The sequence below is a fragment of the Varanus komodoensis genome, unplaced genomic scaffold (genome assembly GCF_004798865.1).
Source record: "Varanus komodoensis strain SLA01 unplaced genomic scaffold, ASM479886v1 scaffold10, whole genome shotgun sequence".
Classification (NCBI taxonomy): Eukaryota; Metazoa; Chordata; class Lepidosauria; order Squamata; family Varanidae; genus Varanus; species Varanus komodoensis.
The window spans coordinates 16590440-16617695 of record NW_025335269.1 but is presented as its reverse complement, the minus strand read 5'-3'; the positions used below and the strand labels follow the sequence as shown (position 1 = coordinate 16617695).

Sequence of the window (27256 nt, the reverse complement as noted above, 5' to 3'; positions counted from 1 at the left end):
TGTTTTGTATATACCAGTTGAGAAGCAGGACTGGTGATGGGATATGTATCTATGTGTATGGAAATATGTGAGCCATGGATGCCTGCAGAGACCTCAGACACATGTGGGGGAGGTTGGTATGTGGTCCCCATATCCCGACAGGATGAATTTCCCCATCAGTTTTCCTACCATTTGTCTACTCTGTTTATTCAGTGGGGATGCAATAAACAAGATTAAATCTAGACCCACCCTTCATACAATCATTTAAACAATTAAATGGACCTGCTAGGAATACATGCAAAAGGGCTCAACTCCCTTTGTTTTGAAAAAAAAAAAAAAGGTAGAAGGAGAGGGTTTGATCCTTGTTGATAACAAGGCTATAAATGGCACCAGCTACAAAGAATAACATAACAACAGTATGCCTAAAATGCTTTGCCTTCTCTCTTTCCCCACTCCCCAAGTATTCAATGTGGCCAAGAGAAGGCTTTACTTCTTTTATCCAGAGCCCTGATGCTCAAGCAGATTCTGTGTCTCTCCCCTGCTAGACTGAGATTTTTCATGTCACCATTACCCCAAGAGGCCAGATGTTCACAAAATATATAAAGACAACCCTCACTTTTTCTTTTTGCAAGCCTTTATATTCGTACGCCAAGATGTCCTGCAAATCCCATCATCGTGGAACCAAGATTGTCAGTGAAGAAAAGAAAAAAGGACTCCTTTTATTGACCCGGATGTCATGGACACAATTGGATGAAGATTTACCAGCTCCCAGAGTAACAGTAGATGGTCCCCTTTCTACTCCTTATCTTGGTAAGAAATACTAAGAAGTGTTAAGGATCCATTCCTTCCTTTTTTTTCTGCAGAAGTCCTCCTATTGTGACCCCAATGGCCCATGGATGCTTATCCATATTTGGATTGTTTCTACACACATCTCTAAATTTTCTGGGCTGCTGCTAAGCTCTTGCTTATGTTTGAGTTCTTTTTTGCCTCCCTGGAGCATCAGGGCCTTCTCCTTGGTGGTTTCTGAAGTGCTGCTTCAACTCTTGGCTTTATTCCCATCAGCAGAAACTGAAACTCATGTATAACTGAATAGTAACATCCTTTTTTGCCTTCCCAATTTGATGTAATATTTAGAGGGCAAACAAGATCCCCGTGGGAAAATAGCCACTGAAATAAAACACCTTTAGTAGGATTTTATTGTGTGACTATAGGTTGTATCAATATTAATTCTGAATATTGTTACAGGCAATAGATCAGAATTTATATAGATGTCCCTAACTGGCATCGGAGAACTCTACTTTCAGTCTAAGCTGCTGAAGTGGACTATAGTGCATGAAAGTTTATGCCAGAATAAATGTGTTAGTCTTTTATAGTGCCACAAGAATCCATTGTTTGAGATTCCATAGTGGATCATGGCCAAACACTTCATGTTTGCATTTGTCCTTTCAGTCACTTGTTAATATTGAATTTGCTATCACTCATTTCACAGTTCTGTTTTTCTCCTTCATATTATCTATTTCCTTATGTTTCTGCCATGAAGGATTTCTACTAGATAAAATGAAAGTGACTAAGACATCAGTTTTTAGTAATTTGGTAACTTGCTAGTTAGGAGTTGGGAGACACAGGTTCAAATCCATACTTAATTATGAAACCAAGTGGCTGCTCTTGGACTGGGGATGAGAAAAGCAGCTATTTACAAGTTCTTCTCAATACTCCAAAAATCACTTTGAAGCTCATTTTGGGTTGCTCCCATTTTTATTTTTAGTCTGCTGTCGGTGATGTTTTTGCCTCAATGAGAAAAGTTCATATTTCAGTGTCTGTTTCAGTGCGCACTTCTCCCCTGTCCATTGACTAAAATGTGAAAAAATATATATTTATTTTAATTCATTTTTTAAAATAAGTACACCTTTCAGACTTGTTCATAAGTTCAGGAATTTGCAAACATTTCAAGAAAAGAGCCTTCATGATTGTGTGCACCTCCAGGCTTGGGAATGGGATGCTGTCTCAGCCTCGATTCCCTTATAGGATTGATATGAAGATAAAATGGAATGAGGAAAGGGCCATATACATCATTCAGCTCACCGGAGGAAGTGTTGGATAGAAGGATGGGGCAGGGCTCCTGCCAGATGAATCATATTCTACCCTTTCTCATTTTTAGTTGACTCCAGGGAAGAAAATCTTTGCAACTGGATGGATTCTGGTTTCTAGTAAGTATGACTAGTCCTAAATAGTAAGCAAGTATAAAAACCCTTCTATTGGTGTATTCTTATCTTCAGAATATATTGTTCAGGTGTTAGGAGCCCACTGTGCTTCTATAGTCCTGGGATCCCAAGAAAGCTTTATTGAAAAGAACTCCAAAACAGAAATGTGAAATCTATAACTGAGTAATTCCAAATATGTTTAAGACTTGTGACTTGATATGTAAGAACTGGCCTAGGAGAGAAAAGAAATACCATGTATTTATATCCGCTCCAGTATCATCAGTATCACTCGCTTTGGATCCATGAAGTTTTAACATCCCCACCCCTTCCTCCTGAACTGACTTATGAACGTCCATATATGCCCTCCCGCCCCTTGAGATCAGCAACGGATGCCCTTCTCTGGGAACCCTCTGTGAAGGATATTAGGAGGGTGAGTACCCGGAGGAGGGCTTTCTCTGTGGTGGCGCCCCACCTATGGAATGCACTCCCCAGAGAGGTCCGCCTGGCGCCGTCGTTATTTGTTTTTCGGCACCAGGCTAAGACCTTTTTATTTAAAGCTTATTTTAAGTGTTAATTTACTATGGAGGATTTAAAAAAAAAATTAAGCCGAGATGCACCGGGTTTTAATATTTTTAGTGTATAAATTTTTATATGATTTTGTTTGTTTTTGTTTTTGTTGCGAGCTGCCCCGAGGCTTTGTTGCGATGGGGGCGGCATAGAAATGTTTTAAATAAATAAATAAATAAATGAGACTTATCGAAGCTGCTGAAAGGGCTTCTTCTGTCTTCAGAATTTTACTGGCAACTCTCATTGAATCACATATTTTTCAATGGAAGAATGTCTTTTAAATGCATGAAACTCATGTTCAATATTCACAATCTGCATCTGATGAATCTGAGGCAGCCAGATTGTGAAGGGCTACAGAGAGTAGCTAACAATCAGGTTTGACAGTGACCAAGATCACACAAAATTCACTGGAGAAGACCCTGATGCTGGGAATGATTGACCGCAAAAGGAGAAGGGGATGGCAAAGGATGAGGTGGCTAGATGGGGTCACCGGGATGGTGGGGGTGGGCTTGGGTGGAGTCCGAGGGATGGTGGAGGACAGGAGAGTCTGGAAGAATGTTGTCCATGGGATTGTGATGGATCGGGCACGACTTTGCAACTAAACAACAAACAACAAGATCACACAATCACCACAGACCCCTGGGTGGCCTTACTGGTGGGCATTTTGAATCTTCATTGCCATGGTTTGTTGTGTCATCTTACCCTGGGAGGCACTGGTTATTTGACACCTACTTTGCAGGTTCAGATGACACAGCAAACCATGCCAGTCCCTGCAGAACTTTTGGAAAGGGTGAGAATTTTATATTCATGCCCAGGAGCTATGGCTAATGATCTCTTCTCAGCTTTCTTTTCAATTGAGGGAGGTACGTCCACTTTCTCTGCTATTTGACTTGTTTGGAACCCCTGAGTGTGCTGTTAGAGAATAATAACTTTCATGGCTTTGTGCATGATAGTTTAGAATTTAAAATTCTTTATGCTGATGAACTTTCATTGTTTATCATTAAACTTCAGTCTCTGATGCAGTTGATTGTGTTGCCAAAGGGCAATAGTTCTTTTCTCTTTAAGAGGGTTTGGAGGCAATAAGCAAATCAACTGAGTGAAGGCAGGAAGATTTTATTAAACCATAAAGGGATCGGGCAAAAGAATATGATTTCAAAGTACAATGCAAAGAGCAGGGTTTCACTATACAAAGCAAGACAGCTCGGCTTTTAGAGTGCAGATTATAAAGTAGGAGCAAGAGAAAGAGCAGTACTCCTGGCCCTGCTTCTTTTGGGAACAGCAGAGATAGGACAGTGAATGGATCCCTAGAAGGCATGTATGCCTTCTGATTGAGCAAAATAATATTTGAATATTATTATAAATATTGCACTGACATTCTGCTTTTCTTCATATTGCAAGTAACCCTTTGTGTTTTACTAGGTTCTCCTCCTCTCTATATTATCCCCACAAAAACAACCTTTGATGGAGGTTAGATGGAGAGACCAAAAGTAACCCAGTGACCTTCATAGCTGCATGTAGACTAGGAAATGTATCTCCTGAACCCCAGTCCAACACTCAAACCAGCATGTCTCAATGACTCTTAAGCTGTTAAGTTAATGAATGAAATCTCACAGAATATAAAGTTTAAAATTGAGTTCGTAGGGTGAGGTAAATACAGTTAAGATGAATATTGTTACACAGATTGTTTATGTTATGTGTGGGACCCTTCTGTCTACACCTGGCAACTATTTTCAAAAACCCAGTTCCCCGTTTTATAAATTGTGGAGGGGGCGGAGGAGTTTTTCCCCAACATAGTGTCTCTTTAGTGAGAATTTGTCTAAGTCAGTAGTTGCTGAGTAATGCATCTTTTAATATTTTGACAATGTCCAACAATTACTTTTTGGAGAGAGGGGTTACAATATGAATAACCTTTATATTGCAACATTTTTTTATATTTACTGATGGACATGTTTTCCTAAATTATTTACTTGTTAGTTAATGTACACTTAGTGGGAATGGATTCTCCTGGTCCTTTGACAGCTAAAAAACTGATATTACATTATTGGAAGGATAAACACTCACCTCCTGTAATGTAATAGACTAATTTTAAAGAGTCTTTCAACAGTTGAAAAAGTGGTATATAGACACCACTTGCAATTGGATGGATTTTTGGTCTGCCTTTGATACAGGATCCTTAGGAAGGTGTATTTTCATACACAAGCACACTTACTGTATATGGATGCATTGAAATTGATATGGTCAAATCAATGTAATTACCTTTTTTGTTGGTTTTGATGGTTTGCCTTCACTGAGATTTAATAATAATATATGATTCAAACAGAAATAAGTGGGTTAGAGTGCTGCATATTTATTTTTTTAAATTTGAACAACAATAACTGCCTTTTCCACCTTATTTTAACAGCTTGTCTGCAAGCAAAGATTTACAGGAAAAAAGAGACAACGGAGCAGGTAGGACAACACTTGCAGTGTATTTGACAATAATATGCTTAAGGAGGGTGTGGAAAGTAGGACAAAAGAAACCCTTCACAAAATAAACATTTGATTAAGCAGACTAACATCTACACTTGAGAAATACTCTTTAAAGGAGCAGGAGTCAAGGACAGAGGCCAACAAGAATAAACAAGCACATTGCAGCGATGGCTCTGTAACCAATTTTCTGCCCCTCTTTTAATGTAACAGATCCGTTTCTTCATTGCTTGCTTCCGAGGGGTAATGGTCACTTTAAAGAAAGCAGACAACACCGCCATCTGTTGCTGCTCAGAGCTGTTGCATGCTGTGGCCACTTGGAAGATGGCATTCTCTTGCTCTTGGCTCATCAGATGGTGCCAAGGCTACCAGTGTGCCGCAGAATACCTCTCTAGGTGTCCATCAGGCCCCTGATTTTTATTTGTTAAGGTTCTCTGCACCTGAGAAAAAAATTAGGCTGTCATGCTGCAAAGTGAAGTGCTTTTCTCCTCGGCCATCTTTCACTGGGTTCAACAGAGCAGTTTTCTGTTTTGGAGTTCAGACGGATCCCAGCTTGGCCCTGTGCTAAGATCCTTAGACATGCTGTCTTTCTTTTAGCCTCACCAGTTTGCCATCTGGGAAAGAATGTCTTGTGACTGGCTGTGCCCACCGTGGCAGGCATTTTATGAATGGGCCAGTCCCCCATGGCAGCCATTTTGTGAGGGAGTCCATGACACTTCCTCAACATTCCAAGTGATCAACATTTGAGGACCCCTTTAAGCATCATGCAGAGCACAATCCATGCCCCTGTCTTGGCAGAGGCCAAATTATGCATTGTTTAGCATAAAGGACATTTTTTTCATGGGGAAATATGGTTTTTGATGTGATTTCCCCCCCACTTCAGATATTGTTCCTTCAGTGCAATATGTATAGTGAAATATTGGTGCCATACTACTGTCTGGTCCAAAAGTATGGGGTGAAAAGAGTCTTCTGCATATTACAATATGTATAAACTCTTTTAAAAGTACTTCTGAATGCCAGACATTTTTAAAAAATAAATCAATGATTGTGTTTCTTTGCAGATCTTTCATCTCCATCAGGAATGGTACAAATGACTGTGCAAAACTATATGCGGTAGGTTTGTACGATGTGTTTCAAGGCACAATGTGAACTTTTGCACTTCTGCATTTCAGAATTCCAGATAGGCAATGCTATTAATTATGTAGAGAAACTCTTGATGTCTTAACTGTGGGATGGCAGGAAGAATATTTGCTAGCGTAATGATGGCATCTAAATTTCTCTAAAATTAAGCTTAATGTGTTATGTATAATTAGCCAGAATTGTATGTGGGTGTAAATGTAAAATGTTCATGCTAAAATATGGACTAATCTGTCATGCTGATACAAGCTAGTAACAAGGCAGTTAAGTGGCTCCTGTACACTGATGTATATATCTCAGCAACAGGATGTGGGGAGCAATTGGCCAGTTAGAAACTCCTTTTAGAGTTTCTAGGTTTTTACACTGCTTTACCAATACTGCTGGTTATTCTCTTGGTTTTATGATATGTGTATACTTTCTTAATTTGTATTTTATTTCTAGTTTGAACATCTCCCAGATAATTTTAGTTATTAGTTTGTTTAAAATTGTAATAGATACATGCACACAGAGTTTCTGCTTGGGAGTATAATTATTATTATTTACATTTCTATACGGCTGATAGCTGAAGCTCTCTGGGCAGTTTACAACAATATTCATAAAATTATACACTCAAGTCACCCATCCAAATCCTAACCAGGCCTTTTCCTGCTTAGCAGCCAATATTAGGCAGGATCAAGCACTTCAGGCTATGATGTTAACTAGTTGAACTGTTGTTAAAGTAGTCAGAATGCTTCTAATTTCTCATGTGGGGAAAGCTGGCCGCACATGCTACTGGCTGGTAACCATTTCCATTCTTCTGTCAGCCAATTTCAGCTGGTGTAATCAGAGCAGATCTGTATTCATGCCCATTTCCCAAGGTGACACACATATTGAAATGGAGCAGGCATTAATTCAGTCCTCATTGTAATATGAATTTACCTAATTTCTTACCTTCCAACTGACATGTGAACCAAAATACCATTATCTTCCAATCAAAAAATTCATATCCAGCTCTGTATATTGTATGTGTGCACACAAAATGCATATATTAGTGAAATATTAAAACACATGGTATTATGAACATATCTGACTAAAATGTATACAGCAGGCAAAACAATGCATCCGAAAGCAAAAATAAATAAAAAATAAACATCAATGGATGAACCAAACCTAAGAAAAATGGGGAACAGCAAGAAACTAAAATCGACCAATTCATGTATCCCAAATGCACAGGCACACAGCTGCTTGGAGAAAGCACATCAGCACAGTTGGAATTAGCCTTTCCTCATATGTTCACCTAGCATGTTCTCACCCATCAGTGTTCAGCCCTATGTGCCAGCTGGCTCGTGTCTCCACTGTACTTAAACACAGGATGGAAGTCTGTTGACTGTTTGAGAGGTGGGAGGGAGATGGAGAACATTTTGTGGTTTCCAGGGACAACACAGCCTGCCCTTTTGTAGCTCTTTGAAAACATCAAACTACTTAATAAATATACCAGATATCTGAGCACAGTAAGAGAAAAATGGGTGTAAGACATTCCTTCCAACATAGCTCATTGTATGTGATCTGCATGGAGCTTTATTAAAAGCAGTTATATCTTTCTGGAAAGTAGGTGGCTAGGAAAAGTGTGCTCCCCAAAGACTTCCAAAGATATGCCATCTGTCAAAAGCAAAGAAGCTCTGCCACCTTTATAATTAGCATTTACCGGTACCTAACACCTACATTCTAACACCTACTGTAACATACTGTTCCTGAGAACAAATGTGTTTGCCACAGTATCGTGCCTGCTTTTCGACTGAAGAGCTCCTACTAAGTAACATTTTGAACTAAAATAAAGATGCAAATGTTTACTCCAGAAAGGAATTATAATGACATCCCAGAGGACTTTGAGTGTAAACAACTTTCATTGCTGCTTTTCCTACCGTACAGATCCTTGCATCGGTTTTCAGAAATGCCCATTTTCTCAAGATGGAACAGCGGCAGCTCATCCCACTCTCTCCCCAATGCTCCAAAAAGGTCGGTATTGGTCAGATTTCAGTGCCCGTAGCAATTACGTTCTAGGCCACACATCTCAAAGTGCAGGCTGGATCTCAGCGGATGTGAACTCTTGGAGCATGTGAAGATCATTCACATGCTCTTCTATGACCCAGCTGAGTATGAGTGTGCTTATGTTTACCTGCGAATCTGACTGGTCCCTCTTTACTTGTCTGTCTCTTTTGGGGGCATTAGTATGTTTGCCATCCTGAGTGGCATTGCTAGTGTTAAGAAGCTTTCCTTTTTCATTTGAGTTGCATGCCCCTAATGAAACCTTTATCTGATTCCAATCAGGAATGTTCTATAAAAATCCAAATTGTCTGGCTATCCACTTTTATTCTGTGCTGCAGCAGTTATCAGGTAACTACACATATGGATAGTAACCCAATCTTCTGTTGATCCAAATGTTCTGGGTAATGTGTTTCAATGACTAGCTATATTCGTCTGAAATATACATGGAACTTTATGGCCCTGAAAGTTTTTCTCTCAATCAGATTTTAATCTGGTCTGGAATAAAATGCAAGTCCCTGTCTGCTACATTCTCACCCTCAATCCAGTCTTTCCTGCCAAGACCTCCTTTTTCCATCTGCTTTTCCATCTTGCTGTTCTGGTTGCAGCAGAAGGATGGACGGACGGACGGGCAGGATGTAGTTTTTCCCCTTTCCTAAGGCACTTGACACACAGCCTCTGAGCAAACTGCCAAGAGTCCTGGGAAATGTAGTTTTCCTAGTGCTGTGGTCCTTCTGCCTACTGAGATTATATTTCCCAGCACTCCTGGTGCTTTCTCAAAGCCACACTAGTGTGCTTGGTGCCAGAAAGGGCAGGCAGAGCATGAGATGTCTCTCTGCTTCACCACCAGAGCAGAAGCAGGATGAGTTTGTGCATGAGAAGGAAGAGGTTTGTCCAGAGGCAGGTGAGCAGAGGGGTGAGATAGAACAGTCTGGAAGCTCAAGAGAAATGGTGGAAGGACCAGCCCCTTTAGCATCATTGGTGGGAAGAGTGGGAGTACTACACCATCTGAATTGGACTTAAGGTGAAATTGAAGAATGGTTCCAAGTGTGACTTTTTGGGGTGGGGGGGTCAATCATTCAGGGTTAAATTCCTGTAATACCCACATTCTATCTCTGAGAAAATAATCTTTTTTATGCTGTTACCTTAGATTTGCTTGGTGTTCCTTTTGCCAACTATTCAAAAGACATTATTTAGCTGTAAAATATGATGATGATGATGATGATGATGATGATGATGATGATGATGATGATATAGGAAAGCTATACATTAGCTGAATGAAATGAGAGTTCCTATCAACCAGGCTAAATAATTTCTGTTGCCATTTCCTCCGTAGTGTCACTGAATGGCTAGATTACTGGGACAAGGATCCAGTTGAGATTCTGCTGGATTTGGGGTTTGGTAGAGATGAACCAGACATCTGCACTAAAATCCCTTCTCGGTTCATCAGTTCTCCATCCATGGCTAAAGGAATCAACATCCGCGTTTTTATTGAAGCCCAAAGACAGCGCATGGATATAGAAAATCCCAATTTATGTGGTAAGCAAAGGAAACTTCAACTTACTTCCAGATAAAGATTTAGAGTGGAATGACCATTTTATGGGAGATGCGAGAAGGCTTGACCCATGTTATCATCCCTTTATAATCATCCTGTGTTTTCCTAGGATGGGTCATTTCCATAGTTTTCATGTGGGAGAAAGTCTAAGATTTCTGGAAGGATGGACATAGAGGCTCTTGCATCCTTTTTTGTTAAGTGCTGTTTTTTTGATGTGCACATTATAGCTTTTGTAGTGGGGGTCCTTTGTTTAAGTAAGTCATTTATTATTTGTTCATTTGATCTTTTAAATAGAACTAAAACACTTTTCCATCTACACTTGTTTTTTAAGAATTAAAATAGTAATAAAATGTCACTTAAATGAAAGAGTGTATTGAATTAGATCCCTATAGGGCTACAATGCAATAAACATGTCAAAAGAGTCAGGGACCCCTTTCCAGTCACCACCAGTTTATCTGGATGGTTAATGGCAGTGATCACAAAGGTCTTTTATTTTTAAATATCCAGATGCACTTTATAGAGTTTATCGTGCTACAAGCCTAACGTGCTACTTTAGAGAAAGTGTATCGTAGCATTATCAAGGTATAACACTAATAAACCAAGCCCCATTAGAAACTGGGCATTAATGAAATCACAGAGCAGAATGGAATCTTCATGACTCATCCATCAGTGAAAAAACAAGACACAATCTAAAAATTGCAGCAAACCACTCAGGCACAGCTGTTTGAACAAAGTCCAGCAATTCTTTAAAAAAGAAGAGCACTGAACTGCTAAAGCACACGTGTGCTGTCCCATAAACAAGACGGGAAGGCCAACATCTGGACAGAAATTTGGATGAAGCGATTTAAGTGGCTCTGGGCTATATCATTCCTTTAGTCTTCTTTGCAAAGGAGTGCTAACAGTCTTCATGACAAATGCATTTGGTAGCTCCCAAGGAAAAGCAGCAGCCAAGGAGTCTGGCATTTTCCACCTTGTTCTTTCCAGCAGTTCTTTCAAAAATGGGAACAGCACCTTTGACATACAGGAAGGGTGAATCTAAGCAACACTGTCTTTTCCAGATACACATGGATCTAAGAAAAAGGCCAAAAGCTGAAGTGACGGTCAGCAGCAATCAATAAATTCCACTGCCATTTGAAAGCTTTCATAGCCAAATTGTAGAACAATATTTGCCCTACCACTCTAAATGGGCTTAAACAAAACCTGTATGGAAGTTTTGCAGGCCAACCAGTAAAGCTGTAATTTGCTTTATTTGCTGATATTCTACTCCTACCCACATAGCTTCCTGTCTTTCCCTTACACAGCTTCCTGTTACTCTGAAACCAAAAGCATAGCCTCTATGACTTCTAGTGGTTAGCACAGTGAACTATTCATTCAAATCAACTGAAGTATATAGTTACTATTAATAAACTTTGCGAAGTATTCTTGGATAACAGCTGGCCCTCAGTATCTTAAAGGGTTTTATGACAATGTTCCCTGATTCAGAGTTGCTTTCTGTATGGCCCCATTCAACACCATTATGCACCTGCCTTGTTACTGAAAATGACAATGTGACCTACTATATAGTAAGCTGAATTAGTGAAGCTTCTAAATTGGTTGAGCTGGTGTAACAACACAAGATGTTCACCAAACTTCCACAATAAGCAGAGCAATAAGTTGCCAGACCGTGTTACATTTTAAATGTTTAATGCATTCTGCCTTTGAATCCTGTTTTAGATGAAGACATGGCTCCTATATTATTAATCAACCAATATGTTTTTGGAAGATAGTTTCTCTAAAGCAGGGATTCCCAGGTTTGGGTGTCCATACCCCCTGCGGGTGTGAGATGGCGTTTCAGGGAGTGTGACAAAGAGGAAGGCAAAAAGGAAGATTTTTTTCACCAAAAACTATCCCAATAATAAAAAATACTTATTATTATCTGGTTTACATTTGGATTCAGTTCTCTTTTGTCAGTCAAGGCAAAATGTAGGAATTGCCAGAATCCACAGGCAGATTTGTGAATCACAATTAGCAAGAAAGTTCCATGTTTTGACAAAATCGCGAATGAGATGCAGGAACAAAGAAGTCATTGAATTTTATGTCCACAGTTGGGATTGACTTTACTGTTTACAATTTTTTCTAATTGCTCAGTTCATAGTTGATGTTTATGCACTGAGTTAAAAGCTTATTTTTTAGCCCAATTTGTTCACCTGCAGTATTGTATGTGATTCAATTTGTGATTCAAAAATTAGAAATTTGACTTCATCTTCAAATGTGACATTACTTTTGTAAGGGGTGCAAACATAAATCAAACATTTTCTAGGGGTGCAGGGCATAGAAAAGGTTGGGAGCCACTGCTCTGAGAGAAGGAGAGATCTATTTGGCCTATATGTAACTATAGCATTAGGACTACCTGATTTAGAGCTGAGTTAAAATACAAGAATACAAACATGGAATATTGGCACTAATGGTAAAGCCTGGCCAATAAAAGGACATGGTATATAGGCAAAATTCATGCTTGGATCCACCTGTAGCCTTTAAGAGATCAACTATACATTTAGTCCAAAGAACTAAATATTATTTAGCCATGTGGAATCTGTTTTTCCCTAAGCAATTACTGTGTAGCTAGACTGAGGTTTAAATGGCACAACTATGTAGAAAATAACTGACTGACTTTAATAAAAGGACTGTTTTAAGGTTTTGTTTGAGTCTGCTGGAGAAAGAGAGAGGGAAACGACCAACTGATGTTGGATGCTGGCACTGGGTTGGAGAAGGCAGGACTGGGATAAAATGTTAGAGGCTCCAACACAAGATGTGAAGGTGTCAGGTGGAGACTTTTAGTTTCAGTGGGCAAAGGCAGCAAAAATCCACTCCAAGCCACTAAAACGCAGTAGTGCAAGCCATTCATAACTATTTGATGGAGTCCGTTTGTATTTGTCAAGAAGCACAGAGCTGAGTATTCTAAACGTTCTTCCTTCTTCCAGGTTGTAGTTTGCCACTGGTTTATTGTAAGTATGAGGAGCAGGGAAATCCGATGTGTTTGCCTCAGACTCTTTTTGTGAATGAAGCATGATTAACAAAAATTCCAGGTTGTTGGCTGGCTTACCATTCCATCGCTTTGATTTATTACTTTTATTCGATTTATATCCCAACTTTTTCTTTTTTAAAGAATCCAAGGTGGCTTACATCATTCTCCTCCTGCACTCAATCATATCCCCACAAAAAAGTCCCTGTGAGGTAGGTTAGGTTGAGAGTAGGTGACTGGCCCAAAGTCACCCAGTTGGCTCCATGGCTGTGCAGTGACTACAACCAGGATTGCCTGAGTCCCAGTCCTGCACCCTTAACCACTACACCACACTGGATCTCAGCCAGGCTGGGGGTAATACACATTTGCAGTATCTTTATCGTGACCAATCTGCTCCAATCTGCTCCTTAGGTGCCTTGGATGCCCTTCTAATCAAGCGACTTCCCTCTGTCCATCTTTCAGGCTCTGGGTGCATGTGTTCCCACAGGTACAGCTGATATTAATATATGCATACACTGCCATGTATGAGACGGCCATAGGGTGTGGCTGGTGAGAGCAGCCCCCTTGCATTGCTAACATATGATCTGGGCTGTAGAAGATCAGCCCTTCCTTAGTACACTAAAGCTTCACAGGATCAGCCTATAACTCAGCAACATTTATTTTCATCTCTCTCAAACTGAAGGGCGTTTTCGGCAATTGCAAGTCCTGGATCACGTGGCAAATGCTTTTTCCTCTTTGCTGAATGATGTCAACGCCTTGCAGCAGAAGTCAGAAGAGGGAAACCAAGAGAAGAACACAGGAAACCTGCCTAGGGAAAAACCAGTTCTCACCCAGGCAAAGAGGAGAAGGCTAGGCCAGCTTCTGAGAAAGGTGTCTAGACAGACGACGATGCATGGCCCTCCCGCATACAGAAATACTGGTGCATTCAAGAACAAAGATGAACCCTCTGCTGGTACTGAGGCAGATCTACACATACCAGCCAGGACTGGCTTGCCTGACAATGCCTTGATTTCTCTAAAAGAAGTGCCGGTCCCAAATGAGGAGGAAGAGGCTATGACTGTATCCTGGCCTCTGCAATCCAGAGCTCGTAAAACTTGGCTGTTGCCTCAGCTCCCTATAAAACAACCCCACCTTCCTTCTGCTTCTGAGATGCTTCCTAAAGACTGGCCACGCAAGGATCTCAGTTTGCGCTTGACCCATCGGCTCAAGAGAGTTTCTGGCTTAAGCTGGAAGCCTTCAGATTCCTTTGAGATGGAAGAGGTAAGGCAGACAGTTCTATCTTGTACATGGATAGGAAATGAAGGTGTATTATTTGAGTAATTTAGCTTCTAGAAGAAAAACCTAAACGAGATTGCTTTCACATTGTATTTATTTATTTAGCGAGCTTCTATGCCGGCCCATTCGCCGAAGCCTTGGGGCGGCTCACAACACATTTACAGTAAGTTAGATCTCAGCCTTGCTTCTTCAGGGAATGGGGAGGAAGTCACAAAAGGCAGTGCTATAGTATTTTATCCCAATCCATTTGGCTCATTTTCTGGTCATGTGCAGAATAGTGATTAGGGGGGCATTCCAAGTTCTGTCAACTTGTACACTAAATGGAAGTCTAGAGGTAAACTGTCCTTTCCGGATGGACAAGATGGACATCCTTTGTTTTGTTTGACCGTTTGTTTTAGATGCTATCTTGTGAGCAGTGCAGCATGACATGACCACAGTGGAATTTAATGTAGCTTTACAAAGTATGACAGCTACAGAGAAATAGAATTGCAAGATAGTTTGGTGCAATGCTCATATTTTATTGATCTCCATGGAATGCTTTTACTTTAAGTCTTAGTGTTTCTTTAGCTTCTTTGCCATGCTACCTTTTTTGGTTAAGGTCATCATTACCTTTCATTTGGAGGTTTAAAACCCATAAAGACAACAAATTCATATTTATCTTGTTGGATCAACTAGATGTATTGGTAAAAGAGAGCACTTCCTATGTCATGTGGCCAGGTGCAAAAGAAAGCAGGACTGTTGTATCGCAGGAACTTCAGCAGGTGGTAGTGTGATTACAGGTAGTGTGTTCAGCAGGTAGTGTGAACTGCTAAAATACAGAAGCTCCATCCAAAACATGTTTCTCACCTTAGGCCAGCCCAACCTGACTGCAATGAGAACCCATTAGGGGTCAACAAAACTCCCATTTCTCAATAAAGGGTAGAGAACAGGGAACAATTTTGGCCTTGTTGGAAGAGAAAGAGAGAGGAGAGATTGTCAGACACCTTGCAGTGTTGCACCTTGGGATAACTTTAGTGGGATTCATTCCTTTCGGTGGATCATAAGCGTCATATATCTGGATGACTGTATCACTGGATTTTACTGATTGCCATTACGTAAACAGAGACCTGCAACAAAAAAATTGCAGTGTATCTTCCCTCTGACGAGGAGTGCTTCTGTTCAGGCTCCCAAGAAGCCATTCTCTCCAAGGAGGAGATGCCTCTTTCCCCTCTCCCTGAAATCTGTGTTTCTTTTCCAACTGATGGGCAACATGCCATAACTGCTCAGGATGCTTGGACTTTATCGGGTGTTTTTGGAGACATGGGAGTTGTACCTGAAATTGTTGAGGTTTAAAAATGTTTTTGTACTCCTGCAAACCTCAGGGTTTCCTAAACATGCCCATACCACCTGCTTCTCAGTGGGCCTCGTTCGGCTTCATTTCCGTTCATGCCCCCCACATGGATTCCTGATAGAGGGAGTAATTTCCAGTTGGCAACATTGTGCTTTGACCCAGCACTAGTGGCATGTGGAAGGGAAATGTGTTACAGGCTCTAACTTACCTCTAGAAACTCAAACTGCTTTGAGAAAGAGGCACCAACAATAGTGAGACATCTGGAAGGTTTAGTGTTGCTTTGGTTTCAAATCCTAATGTCAAAGAGAAGAAATATACTTTTAATAATAAAAAAACAAGCTGCTTTAAAGAGTGTTTTTTTCCCTGTTTCAGATCCAGAGCTTTGAGGATGAATCTTCTTGGGGAAATCCTCTTGAAAGCACTTCAGGTGGGTATTAACAAACGTAATAGCTCTACATAGTTTTGCAAATTTGCAATGAGGAGAGTTTCGAAAATATAAGTGCCAGAGATAGGAACTGACTGGTCAACCAGATATTCCCTCAGACTCGAAGTCAGCTGTACTATCTTGATGGAGGGCTTTACATGGTTTGATGGGATGCTTGCTAGAGACAGGCTGTAAATCAACAGGGTAACTGGTCTGAAATTACTTAAGGGGCTAGCAAATGTTATGCAGATGTTACTGTACTGAAAGTGGAAGGTACACAAAGGCATACACCTTCACCTCTGACCTTTCCATGTTGACCAAGAAAATTTGGAGAGAGACTACAATGTTCACATGAACCTACTTACAATCGTCCATATGCCTGGGAATCCTGATTATGCTGATCTTCCCCAATCATTCAGCTCAATGCATTTTCAGGGTCTCTCCAGACATCCCTAGTTAGCACAGAGAAATCTGGCAGAATGTGTGGTTCTGGGGCTGGGGCCAGAACATGTGTCCTCGTGTCTCATCCACATTTTCAATTTCATAATATTTGCCTGAGCTATCAAAAATTAAGGGGGTTCAGCTGAAGGGTCAGTAAGTCACGTTCAGTGAGCCTTTAATGTTTGTCTTTCCTAAGAGCAATTCTTATTTCTGGAGGGGACAAGGTAGAGGCTGGAGAGTTCCTAGTTGAGATTCGACCCAGGTGCTTACAGCTTATGCTTTGCACCTTTTACTACTCCATTCTCAAGCTCTGCATTGTTTATTTGGCCAATATTTATTTATTTATTTGACATATTCCACAGTTAAATTAAATTAACTTCCACAGTTAAATTAAACAGGACACTCTAAGCAAAACACTGGTAGCCTTGTTCAGGGGCAAGCAAACTGGTTCCCTCAGATTGAGGCTACATTTCCCATCATCTGGTCCTCAGCCAGAGTTGCAGTCCAAACCATCTGGAAGGCACCCTGCCTGGGGAAGGCTGCCAGAGGTTCAGATGTAAACCTTCTAGACCAGTCTTTAGATGGCAGCATCTTTCAGTGGTCAGATGTCTATGCTGAAGATACCGCTGCTGAGTTTTCTTGGTGCTGGTAGTTGTGACCACAGGTTTGGAAATGACAATGGTGGCATCACTCCCTTTTATACTATACAATCTGATATACCTGTTGTTGTTGTTGTTGTGTGCTGTCAAGTTGGCTTCAACTTATGGCAACCCTATGAATGAAAGCCCTCCAGAATGCCCTGTCCATCACAGCTCCATCCAGCTCTCCCAAGTTCAAGCCTGTGGCTTCCTTTATGGATTCAGTGCACCTCACTATTGGCCTTCCTTTTCTTCTCCTGCCCACAACTTTCTCTCATATAATTGTCTTCTCCAGGGAGTCTTGCCTTCTCATGATGTGCCCAAAGTATGACAGCTTCAGTGTTGTTGTTGTTGTTGTTGTTGTTGTTGTTTTTTGCTTCTAGGGAAAGTTCTGACTTGATTTGATCCAGGACCCAATTTTTTGTCTTTCTGTCAGTCCATGATACTTGCAAAGCTCTCCTCTAGCACCATGTTTGGAACGCATCAATTTTCTTCCCATCAGCTTTCTTCACTGTCCAGCTTTTACACCCATACATTGTGATTGGGAATAAAATAGTATGGATGGTCTTGGCCTCCAGTGCAACATCCTTATACTTGATGATCTTTTCTAGGCCTTTCATTGCTTGCCCTTCCAAGTCTCAGTCTTCTTTGAATTTCTTGGCCGCAGACTCCTTTTAAATTGATGACTGAGCCACAGGTTATCTTTTCTACTTCCTCCATTGCTAGGCCTTAATCAATTTTAAAATTATGACTCGGAATGAACACAGACCAGATTTCCTTGATTTGCACTTTGTGAGACAAACTTTTAACATATAGAATATCTGCTTGGTTGCAAGTTGGACTGGTCATTTATTCATTATGACTCTTATTGAACCAGCATGAAATCGCATGGGGTGGACTTTTATTTTTTGATTTGCCTCATTGCATGCGTTCAATAAATTTGGGGAAATGAGTGTTGGGTGGGATTTATGGTGAAGTTGACATTGTTATTGGCAGCGTGCCCATGGCTGTTGGAAATTCAACAGGTGATGTTTCCTCTGTAGAGGTGATACATCTGGGAGAAGCTGGTGTTTGAGTTGGGAGGCAGACACACCAGCAAAAATAAGCAGAGAACTGTGGGCCTCTGTGAGAATGACCCCTTGCCCAAACTAATAATCCAGGCCAAAAGCAGGCAATTTATTAGATCGGAATTCTTGATAGAATCAATTTCCAATGTTCCTTGGCTCTCTGGTCAGGCCTCTGCCCATATCCAGTTGCTTAAATCTTGAATCTAGACAAACCACCAGTGGAAGAACATTTATTGGCTTCTGTGTGTCATTTCTCCTGAATGGGAGTCTGTCTGTTTAGCTGCACCAGGCTGCCTGACACTCCTCTTTGCCTTTCTTTTAGCAGAATGCAGAGACAGCATTCTAAACCACCCTCAAAGCATCCCTAAATGCCTTACAAAGAAATCCAGAGCATTTTAGAGCTATGGTGCTTGCGCACACACACGTGTGTTTAAAAAAAAACCAAACCCAAAATATTACAATTTTTATTAGGCAATTTTATCATTGTTATAAATAAGTAATTGTACTGGGGAGAAGGGATAATCCTTATTTAATTAAATTCATCTATACTCCCAGGTTGGCAGCAACCAGACATATGTGAGACTAATACCCACAGCCTGCCTTGTATGCATGTGCAATTAAAAATTCACTCTACAGTAGCACTGGCAGTTTAGTGTTGCTTTTGGCATTTACAAATTCTTTTATTTTGTGACTTTTTTCCCACCATACACATATGCTGGAGCAGATGTTGCTTATTTGTTGTTTATTCAAATCTGTAAGCTCTGGCAGCCAACGCCATTGTTCAGTAATGAAGCTTTGCTCACTGTCCTGTATTCAGAGGACCCGGAAAATGTCTGACGGGCAGTTAGCTCCCAGCAGGAGTCTGCGCTCGCTTTACTGGCAACTGATCTATGGTAAAGCTCCCACTTGAGGCTGCCGGACTGTGCAAAGGGGCCGAGGGAGGCCAAATAAAATGGAGATCGGAGCCTCCCGGTCCTGCTTGCTCACCCTTGCATGCGCCCACGGACAGGTTGTAAGGATTTTGTGCTCAGTACCTGGGGATGGACTTGTTTTACACACAGACACATGTTTGCCATTTTCCACCAAGCACTCGGATGTAACTTGAATACATTTCGGCGTTCTTTCGCCCCTGTTAGCAGAACACAGGGTTGGACATGCAGCTGTCACAGCCTCCAACCATAACCGGTGCTCACTGGTGCTGGTGTTGCTTGCTTCTCCATCCCTCCCTGGGGTCAGCATTCTGGAGGACGCCCCCTTTCCCTCCCTGCTCCAGCTGTGGCCAGGTGGTCTTTCCAAGGGGGGCTTGACCAAAGGAAGGAGGGCTGATCCTCAAGCAACAGTGCCAACTTGACAGTCTTTGTGGACTGAAAAGTCGCCTTAGTAGCCTAAGAGACCATCAATCAGTGAAGTAACCACCTCCATCTGGCACACAGTAGCCTGGAAACTCACTTTCACAGCATTTGTGATTCATCTTGTCCCAACACGTGGTGCCAGGGACTGAACCACACTCAAGTCTTTCCAGCAGCTGGGTACGTTCTATCTCCCTAGCATGCTGAACTGACACATTAGCTCCCAAGACTTACTTGAGTGGCAGTTCTTTTAATTATCACACTTTCACCACCACCACCACCACCACCACCGCCACTCCTCCTCCTAACCATCTCTTCACATACAGTTGAGCACATGGGAATATCTGCAGAAGGCAATTGGCATTTTTCTTAATTGACTGTGTTCCAATAGTGTGAATCTTGTTTATTATCCCCCTGTAAAGTACATATGGGAATGATGTAGGGAGAGAGAGAGAGAGAGAGAACACCCGAATATTTTCCTGTTTCTGATGGCACCATGGCAAGTTCTGTTGGTTTTTGCAAATGGTGGATGTTTGCCAAATGCTAATGATTGGAGCAAAAAGTATTATGTCCTTATTATTCCTCCCCACTTGTCATGTTTCTTGAAAACATGCGTCATAGGTTTCCTAGGAAATCCGATGATTCCTTTCCTTTTCTATATAAAACACATTTTTCACATTTTAAACTATAACACTAGGGAAGGATCTGACATGTTTAATGTCCAGGCCTGTCTTGGGTTGGGACAGCTATTTATTTATTTTTCAGAAATAAAGTTAAGATTATATCATATTATCATATCAATATCATATTATCCTTTCCTTCCAGCTCTTGCCCAGCTGCTATAATATGAAGGACATTGAGTGGGCTTATATGAACTGAAACAAGCTCTGCCTTGATATTTTGGATTACAACTCCAGCATTCCTCATCTGTGGCTATGCTGGGTGGAGCCAGTGAGGGCAAGCCTCACTAATGCATAGGATGCAGGAGATAAAACTCTTGGGTAGCAGATGTGATTGCACAAAGCTGGACCTGCACATCTGGGGATGGGGGCTGATAGCTGGTGTCACCATCAAGTAGCCGGAAGCAGCAGGGGGGGCGGGGCGGATTTCGGAGGCAAAGCTCTGAAGAATGTGGTTAAGTATTTGCCAGCCGCCCACCCGCAATGCCCGAATGGCTGGGCATGTCATTTGTCAGTGTTGAACCGGGAAAGTTCCTCTTTGATGCTGAAGGCTTGCAAGACAGGGCCCGGGGAAAGATATGTCCCGGGTTGTTCATGGCTGCTGCTGGATGGTGCATTGCAGCATTCCCACAAGCTGTTGTGTGGCAGTTCAGGAGGTAGCGGGTGGGAGGTCAGCACTGTCTGCGTGCAGCTGCTGCTGGACATTCTGCACAGCGCTGCCCCCTGCCTGTGATACCACCACTTGACCCAGGCCGGCTCTACTATTGGGTAGAGTGAAGTAGTGGCCACCGGCATGGCATGGCATGGCAGCAGGGGGTGGAAAGGCCTCTGACCAGTATGTGCCGCGCAGCATACCCAATGCTCCCCTTGGTTAGCCTGATGGCTTCAGATATGGAGGATGCTGTTGGAGTAAGTTTCAAGTACCAGTCTGTGCAGCTACCGGACATGAAATGGGCAAGCAAGCAGACCCATCTTGCTCTTTAAATCAGGCATCAGCATCTCTTGGGCCTGCCCTACACTCACATTCTCTCTCTCTCTCTCTCATCCTCTCAATTGCTTCTCAGCTGCCACAAATTAATATCTGCTGCCCCCAGGTAATATTCCTTCTTCATAGCGATTAGTTCTATTATCACATGACCTTTCCCATTGTGCTCCTGGCCTTTTCCTCTCCAAATGTTCGTCACCCTATGGCTCTCACAGCAAATGATGCAGAAGAAAAAGACCATGTGAGCAGGGAGGGGTAGAAGGAAAATGGTAACTTAGAAGTCCAGCAGCTAATCTAGATGAACACAGAACTGTCTTCTCTACTGAATGCTCTAACGATGATTTAGTGGTGGCAGTCTGTTGGGAATGTCCCAACATTCATCTGAGGCAGAAAAGTTATGCATTATGTCCAAATGTTTTCATGTGTGACACGCCTAATATTTGCAGCAGCCTGTCACAGGGGTCCCAGGCTGCCACCTCTTTCGTGTCACCATGGGACTTGCGTACTCATAAATAAGAGTGTGTCACTTTATCACACAAAAGACATTGAGCTACCAACTTTGCCTTCCCCCACCTGCAAAGGAGTCCTGGCCATGCTGAGAGGTGTTGGTTGCTCATGATGGCTGCTAGGAAGATGTGTCTCTGGCATGTGACATTCACAGAATCCAAAAAAAAAAAAGCTTGCTTGTTTTGGGAGAAGCCTTGACCTGAGTCCAGACTTCACTTTCTTCCTCAGCGAGAGACTGTAATATTTGTTTCCTCACAGAGATCAATCAAGAGAAAAGAAGGGGTAGTGTCAGAAATCCATCTCCTTTCTGGACGGAGAATAGAAGAGCCTTGTTGGATCAGCCAAGCAATCCATCTAGACTAGTTTCCTGCTTCCTGCAGAGGCCAGGCAGAGGCAGTTCTGGCATTCCGCAGCTCGCTCTCTCTGAAACCTGGAGACTGCACACAGCTATTGCAACTAGGAGCCACCAACAGACGCTGCTCTATAGCCCTCTGCAGACACGCTAAATGTAGAGAAAGCAAACGTGTGATGAAAGGGAGCGTGCCAGTCCCACCCCTTTACTGCACTTTCCTTTTTTCACCCTCTACTCAATGGTGCAGAATCTCTAAAGAAAAGGGGCTCCTTTATCCAGAGCATGGCTTTTTCCGGCTTCTGGCTTGCCTGTGAGCCTCCATGGATGGTTTCTTGATATGGGTCAACATATCCATACTGCATTGCATGGATATATAATATCCATTGTATATTGTACATGGACAGGCTGTGTGGATGGATGCTTTTTGTCTCTGGCTTGGGGGCAAAGCTATGGGGACTATCATTATAAGAAACACACCATTACGTCACTGGAGAAGATGGGTTCTTAATCCTGCCCCTATAACCAACCCTAACCCTTTCCTCCCACTCACGGTGCCATGCCTTAGGGATGTTGAGATCACTTTTGGGTGAGAACTGAACAAGCCTGCATGCCCCAAACTCCTATGCAGCATGGAATGTGGTTAGCTTTTGGGTTTCATGCTTAGGAAGTACCGGGTCAGATCATGGGTCCTTCTAGTTCAGTGCCGTTGACACTGACTGGCACCAACCCTCGTGGGTTTCAGGCAGGAGTCTATTCAGAAATGCTCAGAACTGAACCTGGGTTCTTTTCCTTTCCACTACTGGGCCTGGCCCAGTTTTCTGGCATAGCAGTTGCATATGCGCAAGAGAGCTGGCAAAAGTAACACATGAACTGGTGCTGTGCTTCCACTAAATGAAGCAGTGAAATTGGAGCATATTGTATTGCCTGATGATGTCCATGCCAAAGACCAAATGTCCATGTTGGTGTTTTTAAATCATGCGCTGCTGAAGCATATGTTGCCTTTCCCCCAGTTTTCCTCCATCGGCAGTAGTTAGTCTTCCATTATTCTTCTTCCTTAAAGACCTTTCAGTGGTGGAATTCCCCAGCTCTCAGTTCTCCAAACACCGTTTTCATCCAGCGTCTGCAGCATCGTCTCTGCACTTCTGACACTCGTAGCTTTATGCCTCGTTTCATTAGAGTTTGACACAGATGTCAGCCGGCTTTTTCACTGTTTGGCAGGGATTAGAAACTGGACCAAAGCCAGTTAGTAAGATGAAGATAATATGAACTGGGAAGGAAGGACATTGTGAGAACTTGGCAAAGATGGCTTATTTCCTGGGGGTGGGGTGGGGAGAATGAGAGGCTGCTGTTAAGGTGGTCTGGCATCTTGAAGAATATAAAAGCTACCTTGGTTGCTGTTGCTCTAGCAGGATCCCTTGATTGGATCCAGATTTCGTCATCCTTTAGACCCATTCAAATCAATGGCACTAGGGCAAATTTTAGTCTGATTGATTTCAGTGGGTTTACCCCTAACTGAATTTTGGCTGTATGGAATTAGGCATGTTCACCTTAAATATGCACCCCATGAATTTATCCTCTGTCCCTTGCAATCATTGACCTGCTGTCTTGGGTACAAACCATATGTTCAATATTGGGGGTGGAGAGTAATAAGTGTCTGCAACAGGAGTACTATCTTGCAGTAGGATTCTTTCGTTTATTACATTTCTGTCCTGCCTTTTTCCAAGGAACCCAAGGCAGTTTATAGAATCCTTTTGCTCTCTGTTTTTTCCTTCACAACAACCCTGAGAAGTAGCTTAGGCTGAAAATAGGTGACTGGTCCAAAGTCATCCAGTGAGTGTCAAGGATGATGCCTGAATCCTGGCGCAGCCATTGAATAATGATTTCATACCAGCTGGCTGTAGACCAATCATGTGGGAATGTTCCTGGGGTCAAATAGACACAATGGCAGTCATACAGTTTGTAACTATGTGAACGACTTTTTCAAAATGAATTGCAGTCATGGACCTAGAGCAGCCGCTTATGCATTGCTAGAAAAGAGCAAATAAATCACTCCAAAAGACAGATTTGCATAAAATCTGTCCATCTAATTATATGTTTAGCAGCAAATTAAAAATAATAATTATTATGATTTAAATAAAAACACAATGCACTTCATCCTAATTAGGAAGACCAGCTCAGAAGTAAGTCCCATTGAGGTAAGTATGACTGCACTGGATTGTAGCCTTACTCTTTTGAAGATTTCCATTCCTTTGCTATTTCTACAACCAGCTGGGAACTGTACATTCTGAAACAAGGGCCAGAGCCTCCAAGAACCTCCAAGAAAAGCATTTGCATTTCTGGAAATGTTCCTGTACTGCAAGTCCTACGTCGCAGGTTTGTCTGTTGCTGCCACCTGCTGACCATTATTTTGTGCTGCTCCCTGTCGCTTGATTTCCGTGGGGTTTGACGTGCACCATCATCTAGTGTTGTAGCTTTCCTGGGACATGCAATATCTGTCACGGTGGACCTTTTGGAATGTGCTGTTACAGCTCTGTGTAAGGAAAGATTTAAGCAGCGAAATCTCAAGCCCTCCATAAGAAGGTTTAAAGGATGAGGCACTTGGTTTCTTTCCCTGCCCCACTACAACCAGTTTGTCCTGTTCATATAATTGGATGGAGCTAATTTGGCTAATATTGCAGTGCGGGTTTAAGAAGGAAAGGAGAATAACTGGGATCTATGGGCATCGTTCATTTCATCATTCAAATGCCTGACCCACTTCTGCAACACAATATCCTCACATGCTCCTACCATTAGTTTCCAGATTTCTTGACTGAGCTTTTAGCAGGTGTTTTTCCTTAAAAAAAAAAAAAAGAATCTTGTGGGTTCTTTCTGGTACATATTCAAAAGTGTACAACCTTCACAGTATTGTGACTTTTCCAGCTGGCAGTGGGCAACAGTGAGTGAAGGGTAGGAAATGGCTCTGTAGGGAGAAAACCTGGTATCCCCCATTTCATGCAGAAGCAGTTGTGGCAAGTGGTCCCCTTCTTGGCCATCTCTTCTTTATAATCAGGACTCGCCGTTCCCACCACCCACCTGCCCACCCACCCAGAGCACAGTGCTTTAAAAGAATCTGGAAAGTGCCATCCTCCACAGCTGGATGCATCACACAGGAGAAGGAAGGAACAAGCTCTGCCCACGTGATTCTCTTGCAATCGATGCTACCAGGCTCTGAGTACGGCATGTAAAGAAAAATCAAATGCCACACATTCTTCTTTACAATGTGACCTACAAGTAACAGTTGCATGAATAACAAATAGCAGCACAATCCATCCCATAGTGGAAAGGTACCCATGTATATCAGCCCTGAGTCTTCCTGCAATGCAGCACAAAACTCTGTGAGTCTACCTAGAAATAAGTCCCACTGAATTGAATGAGGCCTGCTGCCAAGTAATCTGTATGGGATCATAGCTTTAAAAATCTTTGTTGACCAACTGGCTTCCATATAGCCTGAAGTGTTTGATCTTGCCTAATTCTTGGAAGCTAAGCAGAGCTGGGCCTGGTTGAAATCTGGATGGGTGACTTGAAATGTTGTGAATTTCCCTGAGAGTTTCAGCTATGGGAAGTATAGTAATTACAACAATGGATGGATCGGTGCTTTTCAGTGATACTCATTTCTGGACTGCCTTCAAGATTGCCTCACCAGAGGGCAACAACCTGCATAACCTTTGCCTATGTAAATTTTAAGTATTGGAGTTGGAAACAATAAGTATTATTTTAACAGAAATGTAAGACATTTCGCTGGAGTAGTGAAGGCTGTAGCCACATATCTCCCAGGCCTGCTGCCCGTATACTCACTAGTGATGGGTAACTTCAAGGCCCCATTCTCCCACTTTTTCCTCAGACCAGACTTGTCTTCCTTGGGTTTTGACAGACTTGATGCCTATCAGATCAAGAACACCTTCAAATAGAAAGCTGACCCCTGTAAATTTAGACAATTGGCTACCCCAAGGATCGGTCTCCCTTACTTTTAGAGCAGTGCAATGTATTCCTCTTTGAGCCTTGTGCTTGTGTTGGTGTGGAGATTATTTAGAGTTAATATGCTATCATGAGTTTTGTTTTGACAGTTTTTTTAAATGTTCTGTAGGGGAGAGTTATATAACTGTGCTCAGATTTGTTAGTGTGGCTGTTGGACATTTGGGATTAATAATGAACTAAATGAAGTGCAAGAGCAAAATAAAGACTTAACAAGATTAGAAGAAATCCACTGTTCCAAAGGGAATGCAACTTTTGAAGGGGGGCAGTGTGATAAACAGCTAAACTTGCAGCCCTGGTCTAAAAGCTTCTTCACACCAAGTGTGCATGAACCCATTTTTGTTCTATCAGAGACATAATTTATAACTAGCAGTAGGAACCAACCACTTTCTCATGGGTTCATCTCATGACTCTGCTAAGCCCACCTTCTCTTGGGTGTGCCAAATTGCAAAGGCTCTTCCTGTGCATGCATTGGCCAACCAGAATCAGCAATCAGGAAATAAGGAGGACTTGTGGATAATTGCCACCACTCAGGTACTGGTAGGCCTGTAAACTGGGGTAGGCGGCCAGTGGCCTTCAGCTTAATTTCATAAGGCACTTGGTCTAATTTCAGAAACTCTCTGCAAGTGACTTGTTTAGATATCTGGCAAGTGCCCCCTGTTCTTCCTCTGGCAGTCTACTGGGCAGAGTGGGAGAGAGAAAAGGGTGGTGGCAGAAAGAGAGGGGGGGAAGGTCTTACCCACTTCTGGCTCTGGCTTTGCCCGCCACCAGCATGCTGCTCCCGAAAGATGACTGGGATCTTGCCAGTTTGGACTCACATGGGCTTTTCCTCATGCTGAGCATGGGGAAGTGGCATGGACGTGCAGCCATATTGTCTCCCCTTCCTTGAGCTGGTGCTCCTCATATCCTATATGGCAGGGATAAGGGGATATGTGTTTGCGTGTCCCCCAGATGCTTTCAGGCTTCTTCTCCCATCATCCCTATGCTGGTAAAGGCTGATGGGAATTACAGTCCCACTGAATCTGGAGTGGCACACATGGCTGACTGCTGTTATATGGCTTCAGAACAAAGTCATGGTAGCTACACATGGAGATGCTCAAGGTAATGGCTTTAGGACCAAAAAACAAAGTCAAAATGAGAAAATTCTAACTCCTCCCCATATACCCAAATCTCTTGGCTGCCATGGGTAGCACATGTTGAAACCATCAGAAATATAACTCATAAGTTACATTTTTCAATTAGATTTCTCCCCGCTTTTATTTTTCTAAC

At 42.2% G+C, this 27256-nt stretch overlaps 1 protein-coding gene across 1 annotated transcript in view; it reads left to right on the top strand.

The window, feature by feature from the left end:
* The first annotated feature begins 632 nt into the window (after positions 1-632).
* The window catches only part of ITPRID1 (ITPR interacting domain containing 1), a 38162-nt gene continuing 11538 nt past the window's right edge, over positions 633-27256 (top strand). The window contains exons 1-8 of the mRNA XM_044419197.1: positions 633-789; positions 2138-2186; positions 5149-5195; positions 6275-6326; positions 8259-8345; positions 9709-9911; positions 13611-14188; positions 15906-15960. Of these exons, the coding sequence (XP_044275132.1) occupies positions 633-789; positions 2138-2186; positions 5149-5195; positions 6275-6326; positions 8259-8345; positions 9709-9911; positions 13611-14188; positions 15906-15960 (1228 nt within the window). The remainder of the gene's footprint in view (positions 790-2137; positions 2187-5148; positions 5196-6274; positions 6327-8258; positions 8346-9708; positions 9912-13610; positions 14189-15905; positions 15961-27256) is intronic.